The sequence below is a fragment of the Rhea americana genome, unplaced genomic scaffold (genome assembly GCF_003343005.1).
Source record: "Rhea americana isolate MKP2758 unplaced genomic scaffold, rheAme1 scaffold_98, whole genome shotgun sequence".
Taxonomy (NCBI): Eukaryota; Metazoa; Chordata; class Aves; order Rheiformes; family Rheidae; genus Rhea; species Rhea americana.
In genome coordinates this window covers 3,198,711-3,210,653 of record NW_028187177.1, presented here as the reverse complement: position 1 = coordinate 3,210,653, position 11,943 = coordinate 3,198,711, and the positions used below count along the sequence as shown (strand labels likewise).

General features: G+C 59.0%; 1 protein-coding gene across 1 annotated transcript in view; it reads right to left on the bottom strand.

The window, feature by feature from the left end:
- Nucleotides 1-11,943, bottom strand: part of DLG3 (discs large MAGUK scaffold protein 3) — a 62,913-nt gene that overhangs the window by 31,803 nt on the left and 19,167 nt on the right. The window contains exons 5-6 of the mRNA XM_085325529.1: nt 6,783-6,836; nt 74-124 (exon numbers count right to left, since the gene is read on the bottom strand). Coding sequence (XP_085181655.1) covers nt 74-124; nt 6,783-6,836 — 105 coding nt within the window. The remainder of the gene's footprint in view (nt 1-73; nt 125-6,782; nt 6,837-11,943) is intronic.

The window sequence follows — 11,943 nt, the reverse complement described above, 5'->3', positions numbered from 1 at the left end:
GCGGCTCCGGTCCCCCCCGGGGCAGGGCGGACGGAGCCGCGGAGGGGTCCCGTCCGGCCGCCCGAGCRCTTACCCTTTCCAGCACGATCTCCTCGTATTTAAACATCCCATCGCTGCCGTTCACCTGGGGAGAGGGAGAGAGCGCGTCACAGCCCCACGCGGACCCCCCTCTTCCTAGGGGCAGCAGTCGCCCTCGGACGCCGGCCCTTGGTCGCTCGCCCCGGCCCTTCTCCCGTCTGCCCCCCGCCCCGATTTTAACGCGCTTTCCGTCGCGCCCTCCCTTCTCTCGGCTCACGGGGCGAGCGGGGAAAAGGGCCACGACCGGCCCCACGGAGAGAAACGACGCCTCGGTCACGCAGCGTTARAAATGGAAGCGCGACTGCGAACAGTTTACTCTACTCGATCCGTTGGTCATTAGGGGAACGAGGGACGGACTAGCAGGGGGAAGGACGGCTAAAATAAGGAATGCTAAATGCACAGGTCAAAAAACTTCTGTTTCCCCATAGCCAAAAACACACGGAAAAATAAGGTGGCGGTTTCGAGACGGATACAAACACTTTTTTTTCCCCACGCTCCAGGACCTAAACTGCTGCCGAGGCCGAAAATTTCGCAAGACTTGCAAGGCGATGGGACGTTCCTGCGGGTAACGAGAGCACCTGGAGCTCGTTCTGCTCGAGCGCAACAACRACTCTGGGGGTGGATGAACTCAAGCCTCGCATGACTGAGGCCACCATGAGAAGGGGCAGCGCCAAAGGCCCACGAGCCCGGCCGCGGCTACCGCACGCTGAAGACACGGTTTGGGCTGAAGACGTCGGCCGAGACGACGTAAGGAGACTTGGCGAAGCTGCTGCAGGGCCCTCGCTATCGGTGGGAATAATCGGGCGTCCGGGTGGAAGAGCAGCCCGGGATCCGACCGCGGGATCCGTCACCCCCGAGACGTGCGTGCTCACCCTCTGCTGCAGCCAGCACCGGCAGGGCCTCGGCCAGAGAAGCCGAAGACTTCCAAAGAGTCCACTCAGCTGGAAGGGGCCTCTGGAGATCTCTGCTCGAGCCCTCCCGAAGCAGGGCCAGCTTCAAAGCTGTTTAGGTCTTTTACGTCCACTATGGCCAAGACAAGGAGTCAGGAGGTTAAACTGATGCAGGGCCGATTCAGATTAGGAAAGTTTGGGGGTAAAAAGGCTCCGCAGCACCAAACGGACAGCCTGCGGGGACTGTCCTCCTCATCAGAGGTGCGAGGAGAATGCAAGGAAGACGGGCAGGAGGGGAGCAGGGTTGGACTCAGTGACTTTACAAACTCCTTCCCAGCTCTGCCTTCCCCGTCAATGATTCCCRTCTTCCTCAGGCCTCTCTTCAGCCCTTTGCCTTGTTCACCACGCTCCTGACGCTGGTGTTTTGTGGGATTGCCTTGGTGGGAAGCAGCYGACCCGCGGAGCCCAACACAGCTTTGAGTTCTCCCAGCCTGCGTCTGGGAGAGGGACAACCTGCACCTGCAGGAGCTCAGAAAGCAGCACTTGCTCCCCAGGGTGCTGGGCGAGGTGCACGCGGGCACCTGGTCTTGCTTCACGGACGCTCACATCACAGCACCACGGTCCCAGGCTCTGTCCCGACTGTCACCCTGCAAGCGTGTGGAGATGGAGCACACAGGCTTGCCCTTGGGCAGGGGCRCAGGAGTGGTGCTAATCTGCATCTCCTCCAGCCTGTGGTGCTCTTGGTGCCTTCCTTAGCCTGGAAGGTCTCCTGGACAAGCCCCAAGGCGCTCAGCTCTGGTATTTCCCTCRCAGCAAGTCACACCCGGACCGTCCTGCTCTCCCATCCTGCTGGGAAGCCRTTACTTCTCCATTTCTCATGCTCTGATCACATCTCTTGGGGGCTGCRGTGACCTTCTTCCATGTTTTAGCCCCCCTCAGCTCTCCTGCTGCCACAGACTCTTTGCTCAAGTGCCCCAGTGGGCTCACTAACCTCCCACCGCTGCAAGGGCCGGCTGCAGAGAGGCAGCCSAGCCCCACTGGTGCCCAGTCCTTCCCGAGGCGCCACCGACCGCTCCTGGACGCCAGGCCCCACCACCTGGACACCTCTAATGCAGCCTGGGCAGCRCAGTTGAGGCCTCTATAGCTATGAAAACACGCGCTGGGCCTAGAGCTGGACAAGGCCACCCCACTGGGAGGGCTTCAAGACATCAGGACATCCAAGCTCGAAACACCGGGAGAGCCCACTCCTCCGTCTCGCCTTCTGTCCATGAACGTACGGGCGCACGTGGCTGGACTCCTGCCTGGGCATTAGCCGCAGATCAAGGCAAACCTCAGCACGGGAAACCGCGTCCTCTCCTGCCGCAGGAAGCCCCTGCGAGGTCAGCGGGACACGGCCCTTCCCCTCTCGCATCCCACCCGCTCTGTCCCGCGCCGCCTTTGCAACCCGCCCCCCGGCTCCGGCTCCGCCTCGTCGCCGCAGCCGGCGGCCTCGCGCGCCGTTCACGGCTCTGCCTCTCCGCGGCTCTCCAGCGACTCGGGTTTCTGGCAGCCTCCGTTACTACACACGTTGTCCTCTGTGCTTTGGCATTCAGCGCGACTGCCACGCAGACAGCCGTGCGCACACCCACGGGCACAGAGGAACAGCGCACACGCACCTACGGGATGGGGATGTGCCGAAAACGTTGGCAATCTGCGAGCCGCGCCGAGAGGCAGCAGCGCGCCAGCCCCGGCGCAAGAGCAGCAGCAGCGGGAAGGGGCCCGGGCCGCGCGCGGGGAGCAGCCCGCCGAGAGCCTCGAGCTCGGATTACGTTTCCCGAATTCACGCGACAGGCAGCTAATTGCATAAGGAAGCCAAACGGAGAACTTAACGCGCACCACGTAACTAAGGGAACGGGCCAACGAAGCGAGCGCCCCGGCGTCCAGGCGCCGAGCGCGGCCGCTCCCCGAYGGCAAAGCCGAGCCGTGCTGCGCCGTCCCGGACGGCCGCGGTTCGCCGTGCGCTGGCCGCCGGGGACGCCGCGCGGGTCCGCGGCTCGCCGGGCAGCCGTGACGCTCCACCGAGGCGTCAGAGGCTGCTTAGCTGCTCCCAGTCCTCATCGGCAGCTGCTTCCAGGGGGACGAAAGCAAACTGTTTTTTGCGAGCCCGCYCGAGGCCGCCGGAAGGAGTGTCCCTCTCTGGCTTACTCTTCTCCTTTGTGTTCGGAGCAGCAGGGAAATAGTCAGCAATGGTGACATTTAAATCATCAACAGAAGGCTGCAGAGTTAACATAACACTCATGCGACAAACAGAAGAGCGCACACCTTCCAGAGCTACTGCAAGCTGTCTGCAGGCTCAGCCGGCCAACGCCGCGCCGTCGCACGTGGACCGCGCTCTGCAATTTGCCAGAGAGTCCATTTATATATTTAAAAAAAAAAAGAAAAAAAAAAAGCAAATTTAGAAGCTTAAGATGAGGTTCTTAAAAACCAACCCGAACAGCTCAACGGTCTGCAGCGGGACGGGGCGCAGGGAGGGCACGCCTCGGCGCCCTGTGCCCCCAGCTTTCGGCCGTATCTTTGCGCTTCCGCGGAGCAGCTTGCCGAAGGGCAGCGGGCACGAGCCTGCTAAGCTGCGGCAGGAGGAAGGGGGCTGAATCACAGCCCGACAGCTTCTCGCTCAGCCCGCGGCCAGCCCACGCGCCAAGCCGCCGGCGCGCGAGTCGCTACCCGGGCTGCAGCGGCACGGTGTGCGAGGCATCAGCGCGGCCTCAGCTTAGGTTTGATCCGCGCTCGGGCAGCCTCCTTCRGCAGGGATCGGGCTCTCCGAGGAAGGACCTGGCCAGCTCGGASCTGGCTTTTAGAGGAGCTTCGAAGGTGGGAGCGAGGGGGCAGCGGGGCACCGACCGGGAGCTCCAGGGAAGCAGGCTACGAAGCCCTCGRCTCCTCGAGGAGATGGCAGGGCTTCGGCGTGACCCTCCCTGCTCGCGCTCGGGCTGCTTGGCAGCAGCCTCCGTGCACCCTTGGCAGCAGTAAATAGTCTCAGCTTCAGAGAGGCAGCTCCAAAACACAGAGGCCACTGTCTGCAATGGGAACCCTGCTTCCTCGGCTCCCTGTTCGGACCTGTTGTGCAAAATAAGTAAGTGTAACTGGGTGCAACATCCCTGAGCTGGCACAGGCGATCCCCCACCGAGCTCGTCCGCAGCTCGGGCACGGAGCTCGAACAGGGGATGTGCATCACACCTGGTTTAACAAGAAGTCACGCGGGGACACGGGAAGGACGCTGCAGTCCTGGCAGGGGCTGCCGGGGCAGCGGGCGTCCCAAAGGGCACTCTGCGAGGGCATCGGGGCTCCCACCCCTCGGAAGGGAGCAGCAGCCCCRCGTAAGGGCACCGGGGAGCCAGGGACGCGCAGAGAGCCTGTGCTCACTTACGGGCGGGTTCACGCAAACCTGCCTCCAGCACAAGGATTATCCTTCACGGGAGCCTTTTAACGCAGCAGGAGTTTCATGAGATGCACGCGGTTTTGTTCGGGTATCGCGCGCAGGGCCCAGCTCCGCAGCGCTCRCCTTGCGGCGCTGCTAGCGCCACACGCTCTCGGGGACGGAGGTGGGTGGACGGAGAGACTGAAATGCGGAGCAGACTTCTTGATAAACAGCCGGGGCCAAATTCAGCCCAGCAGCTAGTCCAACAAAATCAATGGAGCTGGAACAGGAAGGAACTAGACTACATCCATCTGTTTATCATTAAGTAAAACACTGAATAGTTAAGTAATTAAAGACTGGAAGAAGTGACATTAACTCTTCCAAATACATGCTGTACCAACAGGCTTCGGCTTTTGTTTTTGTTAAAAAAGTGCTTCCAGGCTTGCCATTTTCGCGTTCTCTTCCGGATAAAGCCCCTGTTGTCGCTCCTTTGCTGACCTGCAGAACTGCGCAGAATCGGGTTTTTCGAGCACCGCTTTTCCTGGGCCCCGAGGGAGCCTGGCTCCCCGGAGGAGGCGGCAGGGCCGAGCAGGGCTCTCCCCGGCTCGGAGCGGGGGGACAGCCTCGCCAGACGCACGTCCTCCGCAAGCCGCTTGGCACCGCGTTCGCGGCGGGGGAGGCTCGTAGCTGCGCTGTCGTGACACGACGGAGGAGGAAGGGAGGGTTTCCAAGCCAGAGCCTTGACAGGAGATAAACCGAGGCTGGGGAGGCTGCCTTGCGCCCGGAGCGGGCTCCYCCGGGGACCCGGATGAGCAGCGCCCTCCGGCACGGCACCGGCGCAGGGTCCCAGTGCGCACCGGCCAGCACCCGCCAGGCACTGGGGGTTTTACTGCACGGCACGGAGGGGCTGCTGGCCAAGACGCGAAGGAAAAGGGGGCACCTCCTCGCAGGTGGGCTTGCCGCCGCCAGTTTCTGCAGGGCTCGAGGGCCCGGCTCGGGTGGCAGAGTGTGCCGTTGGCCCTGGCGCTCATCTCTCGCTGCCCTCGGGATCAGCCTGCGCTCCCCTCCGCACACCGCAGAGCCTGGGGAGGGAGGACGTGGCACGGATGGAGAGGAAGAGCTGAGCAGGGAGAGAGGGGCCAGCGACATCCACCCGGGGGGGGGGGGGTGCAAACCAGACAGGAATCAGACTGCAGTCCAGAAACACCTCCCTGTCCTGTCCACAGTAAAATCCTCACTCGCCCCACTCCAGTCTTGCAGTGCCTCAAGGGATCGCAGCCCTTTGAGCTCCCTGTAGAACGATGCCTGCCACGACCCTGGTGAGGCTGCGAGGTAGTGCGTCCTTCCCCCCAGCCCTGGGAGCTGCCCCGCACCCTGACGGAAGTGCCCACCCCCACAAACACCGTGCCGAGCCATGGGTTTGGAGAGAGAAGCCTTTGCGGAGGGTCATTCTCTGCTGCCACGTTTGCATGAAGCTGCTGGACCCAGGACCACCAGGCTGAGCGAGGAACCATCTAAGCTCCTCCTGAATGCCAGGTGGTTTTGGTTCAGCATTCAAGGCATAATTAAACAGTAYGGCCAGGCTGGCAGAGGGCCCAGCTCAGTTTCCCTTCCTTTAGCCAGCCCTGACCCATCAGCCCAGCATGGATCTGATGKGCTTTGAGCTTATTGCAGAACCAGCTGCAGGCTGAAATCTCCCATTCTTTGCAGGAAAGGTGCAGTGAAAGGAAGTGACCTGYAACCTTCCACCAAGTCCAAAGACTAGCCAACACCACTACTGAGTCCAGGTGCCCCTTCACTCATGCGGAAGGTGGCTGTGATTTGCCACATCCCAGGAAGACCAGGTGTAAAACACACAACATTGGCAACCTGTCAGCTGAGCTGGGGAAAAACAGGAGYGCCCCACGAGCACAGAGCCAGAGCTGCAGAAATCCATGCAGCCGTTCAGCAGCTCTGTGCCCTGCTCCCTCCTCCTCCCTGCAGGAATTGATCTGCAAATGTTCTGGTAAGGGATGCAGCAGCTCACAAACCCTCTCTGCCACAAACCTAGGAGGATTATCTTTATGCTAAGCCAGAAGTGCAAAATGTACTACGGCTGTTAACACTCAGAGCCACCAAGCACTGCTGAGATGGCCTTGCTGCCCACAGGACCAGGGTCTCGTGCCTTGTACCCTTCCTGCACTGGTGCCTCGGCAGCATTCGCCTCCTTGTCCGCATTCTTCTCAGCATGCCGTGGATGCAGAGCAGCCCCCGGGGAGGTCTGCAGTCAGGGGATGCTGCGGGGACGCAGCACGGGTACCAGCTTTCCCTGTCACCCTGCCAGGGCCTCCCTGGGCTGGAGGAGCTATTCCTGCACCACCGAGTAGGGCAAACAAACTGTTAGTTCAAAAGAAGCGAAGCAAAACCAGCAGACTTACAGAGAGCCCTTGTTCCAGCGAGTCGGTGTTGACGATGATGGGAGCAGGGTTGGCCTGTAAGGAGACAAAAGCAGAATGTCACAGAGCTGAGCTACGAACCCAGCCCTTCGCAGYGCACAGCCTCTCCGCTCGCCTTGCACCGGCACCCAGCAGGCCAGGCAGAGGAAAACGATTTAGGAAGCGCTCTGCAGTTGTCCCTCCTCCCAGATGCCTGCCAGGAACAGGTACGCTGCTGTAGCATGGCTCCGGGGAAGGCTCCCCTCCTCAGGCCCGGCGCAGYCCCAAACACACCCTGTGGCCTCAGCTGCTGGGAGGGAGAATCTCTCCCAGCTTCAGGCCAGAATCACACCAGCACCACAGCTTCCTTTAAATCCACGTTACTGAGGGCTCAACAAGCAGGAGAGCTAGGGAAGTCTTGAGGGAGGGACACATTGTCAGCAGATGAACCCTGAGGGCAGATGCTAACAGTCTGCCAATTTAAGCAGCTGCTGCTGCCCCTCCTAAGTATGAAGCCATCACGCCCTGGGAGAGCAGTGTTCACTTCCCCACCACCCTCGGGGCGAGCCTTCTGCTTGGCACCTCTGGGTYGTCCTCTGCACCTCCACGCGCATGCTTGCTCAGCAGCCATCACCTCTCTCTTGCAGGGCTCCCCATAAATCTCTCTCTAGAGAGATTTATAAATCTTTCTCCCACATCCCCCCGTGTGGGCTGCCCTCTGTCCATTAGCTTGGTGCACACTTTATGGCCTCCCTTCAATTTGGCTCCCTCTGGGAGCTGCTCTCCCTTAGACCAGCAGCTTCTCCAGTCTCCCTGCAGCTCTGCTTTGCTTCCAGCTCTGTGTCCAACCAAGTCAGTACTAATGCTGCATGACGAGAGAAGAGGCAGAGCTGGCTCTGATGCCGCTGAGGCCATCAGAGCAAGACGGTGGCCAAGAGACAGCCTCCGGCTTCGGGGTGGCTGATCGTGTTCGCGAAGGAACGAGGCTGCGACGCAGGAGAAACACAGGGAAGGAGGCAAGGCAGGCAAGAGGCCCTAAGGAGAGGGGGAAGAGAGCCAGAAAGGTTTCTAGCCACAGAGCCAAGAGGAGGAGGAGGAGAAAGAGGAGGAGGAGGAGGAGGAGGAGGAGGAGGAGGAGGAGGAAGCAGCCCTGCGGCGNGAGGAGGAGGAGGAGGAGGAGGAGGAGGAAGCAGCCCTGCGGCGGGCCGGGCCGGGCCGAGCCGCGCCGGAGCTGTCCAGCGCCGCAACCTCCTGAACGCGCCGCGGCGGCCCCGCGCCGCCCCCTCGGGCGCCCCGAGCCTGCAGGGAAGGAGGGAAGGAACCGGGGAAAGCGTTTTCCAACGCTCTTCTTTTGCATGGGAACGTGAGGGAGCAGGCACGAAAGACGAGAGGCTCAAGCCTCACGTGAGGCAGGTTATTCCTCGCCAGTGCGCGAGGGCACGCGGCGAGACGAAAGCCGGCGGGTCGGGGCTTTCGCGGGATTCACAGTGCGATGCCAAGGCTCGCACGGGAGATCGGCAGCCCGAGGTAGAACAGGAAGCACTAAGAGACCCAAACTGCAAGGTGGAGGTGAACCCTCTGCCTTTGGGCAGCAAAAACGTCAGATCCAGAGTCAGGAGCAAAGAAGTCAAGGCACAGGCAAGCTTAGCAATGAACGGGAACCACTGTCCATCCAACGGGATGGGTCAGACTGCAAGGCTGGATGGCCTCTGTGAGTCTACTATGCTTTCTTCAGGGGCAAACTGCCGCCTCATTGCCCCCCTCTGAGTTTATATGCCTCCTCTGAGCCGCCAGCAGAGACTAACCTGCTCAAATAATGCAGAACAGCAGTCTCCACCTCCTCCTGTTTTAGCTGACTGTATTCCTGGACTTATCACTCTCTTAGTATCACAGGTGGGTGAGCTAGCAGTGAAAAAGACTATGGTTTTGATTTTACCCTGAAAGGTTCTGCTCTCATAAGGATGGAGCTGGAGGTAGTTAATTTGATTTATTCAGATGCTTTCTGATCTTTCCTGCAGCTGTAACTATTGGTTACAAAACCATAGTTTTTATGGCAATTAATTCTGTAGCTCAGGCAAATATGACCACTTCCAAGCACTCCTGCCAAACTCCTCCCACACACATAAGAGCATCACAGTTTTCAGGTCCAGTGTCTTGCGATCTCCATGGCCCAGAAGCAGTGTTAAACTGGGAATATCCCCTCTCTGGCAGTACACAGTCCTTGTGTTTAATCCAGATAATTTGTGAGACAGCGTATATTAAACCTGGCACTGGCTTTTATTAGTCCCCAACGCAATTCTAGGAAGGGATTCCACATTTCAAGGCAAAAAAAAAAAAAAGAAAAAAAGAAAAAAAGCACTTCTACTGCCAGCAATTAACAAATGGTGGATGTTTGAACCTTGGTGTGCCAGAGGCCAGCTCTGATTAGATGAGTTTCCAGGAAGGATGCAGAAGAGGCAGTCTAAGTGAATGCAGTYTGCCATGTGCCCCATGATTTACGACATGAATTCAACCCCACAAATGATACCTTGSATTCCTCCCAGGGAGAAGTGCTACGTACAATTACGTTATAGAGGCTCTTGCCGATCCAGCCTGCGTCCTCCAGTGAGCCCCATTGCAGTCTCTTTGTTGAATTACTAATAGCCCACAAATCACGCATTGCACTGCCTCACTCGCACAGTGGTGAGCCCTAAGGACGTATTTTGCCTAGCCTGCTCACTGTGCGCTGAGCATCCTTCGCAGCCATTCCACACTACTGATTTTTACATCTCAAAACACTGCTAGGAGCACAATTTCCCACTCAGGCTCCAGATGGGACCCAGGAGATGCTGAATGCGAGTGGCTGCTTTAAACAAAGTCGCACATGGTCAGAAGGAATTCAGACCAGGAAATCCCTGTTCGCTCCTGTAGCCAGCAATTTCAGTTACTATATGAAAGGTGTTTGGACATTAACTCTGGCTTCTGTTTGCAAAGATCTCAATGTTTGCACTTTGCCTGTATTTCCACGGAGCCAGACAAGACCAAACTAAGACTTGGAGATGGACTGAGGCCCTGAAAATGAAAAGCTATTGCCTCGCTCCAGCAGGCACCTCGTGCACCAAGCAGTCTGCTAGCCAGAGGAGGAGAGAGAACATTACTTTCTTTTGCTGGGCAGCAGGAACGTGCTGGTGAACTAACCATGCCCTCGACTCTAYAGAGATAGGGAACGGTAAGTAACTCCTGCCCTAAGGAGCATAGGGCTGTTGCAYGCAGGGAGGACAGGGAACAGAGCTGTGCATTCACGTCACATTCAATGGGGGCTGTCAGATCTCTTCCATCTAAAACGCTTCATCACACTATCATTATTTACCAAGCTCTGTCTGTGCTGGAGGCCGTACAAACGGAAGGAGAAGAGGTCCCTGCCCTGCGGCGCTCATGCGGCAGAACAGCCACCGAAGCCCAGCGGAGCTGGAGGTGCCCAGGACACCCTAAAATCAGGCAGAGGCCCAAGGGGCTGCACAACCCCCCCGGCTCGCTGTCTGAGGGCTGCAGGGAAGGTGCGACTCAAGGAAGGTCTTGGGCGAGGGGAGAGCCCCTCCACGTACGCAAGGAGACTGCTCTAGGCTCGAGGGCAGAGGGTGCAAAGGCAGAGAGGCAGAGGACAGCTGCTGGGAGGCTCCGGGCAGCGAAGGACGGACGTGGGAGGGAGCAGGGGTGGTAGCGGCGAGGTTTGAAGGTCAGCCCTCAAGGGGCCGGCTCCTCGCAGAGCCCCAGGGAGAGCGCGGAGCAAGTCTGGAGGCCGCTGGCACCGAGGCTAAAGCCAGGAGGAGGCCGCGGCGACTCTGCCGCTTCGGTGCGGCGTGTGCAAGGGGCAGCGGGGCAGCCAGCGCCGCCCCCCACACCTGAGCGGCGGGAAGAGCCCGCTCAGCAGCGCCTTCGGACGCAGCCGGCTATCACCTCCGAGCCGTCATCCGAGGGAGACGGCCACCTCTTGGGCTGTGCTTTGAACGGGTGACTGGTCTCATCAGCTCAGGGTCGCTAACGTAAGTCACCTGCAGGCAGCCACGCTCCACCTATTTGCAGTGTATCATCCCTTCTCTTCCATTCCTGTTGTCACCATCTGATAAGACTAAGGTACGATTGTAAAACRTGAAGATTCTTTTACAATTTCCAACCAAAAAAACGCTGCAGTTAAATAAAATGGAGGAGGTCCGTTAGCTCAYTTCAGAGGGAGCGAGCCCTGCCCCGCAGCGTCTCCACGAGGACTGCTGCTGTGACCGACGTACCAGGGGCCAAGCGGGGAAATGCTCAACCGAAACTTCAAGATATTCTCTCTGGAGCCAAATTCCCAAGGCTCTGTAAGAGATCCACACCCTCCACAGATCCAGCACAGCTGGCCCTCAYCTACCACCTCCAGACCAAATAAGCTTGCTGCAAACATCCGAGGCCTAGGGCAACCGGRCTGCGCCCACATATAAGACAGCTACCATCCTAACCAGCATCGGGTCTGCAGCACGAGGCCCGCACGCCCCGTACGTCACGCACGTGGAGCCGCGCAGCGCAGAACAGCTACTTGTCACTCCGGGCCGGCGCCTAAGAACCAAAATACTGACACATCTGCCTCATTTGTGCAAACCTCCCAGACTGGATCGGAGCGAGAAGTCGATCTGTCTTTTAACATCCTTTGCTTTRTGTCATCTCAGGTAGCAACGCTCAAAAGGAAACGGCTCTGGAGATAAGTGCAATTCAGTCTTCACACCCTTTTAAAAGCTCTCAGGGGCAGGGGCCGAGCTGGGAGATGCTCAACCGAAGGCACCTGCGCTGGGTGGACATGCCRGGCTGCTTGCAGCCCTCGCTCCGCCTGCTCAGCTGTTTTAAAAAAGTGAGAAATCATAGAGAAAAAAGCTGTAAACGCAGTGAAAACAGCTGCTGGGTCCACGGTGGGCAGCCCGGGGCGCTGGCAGGTTCCCGCTGCCGAGGGGAGCTGGACGCCCGAGCTGACCCAGCTCCTCCACGGCGACCCGAGCGCCGCTTCCGAACCGGGAGATTTTAACACCCTGTAATTACAGTGCAGTGGTCACAAGGATCGTTGGCAAAGCTACCGAAGTGCCCAAAGTTTGATGTGAACATAAGCAGCTACTGAGGGCTCGATCTTTGTTTTGGTGCCCTTTTTTTTTTTCCTTTT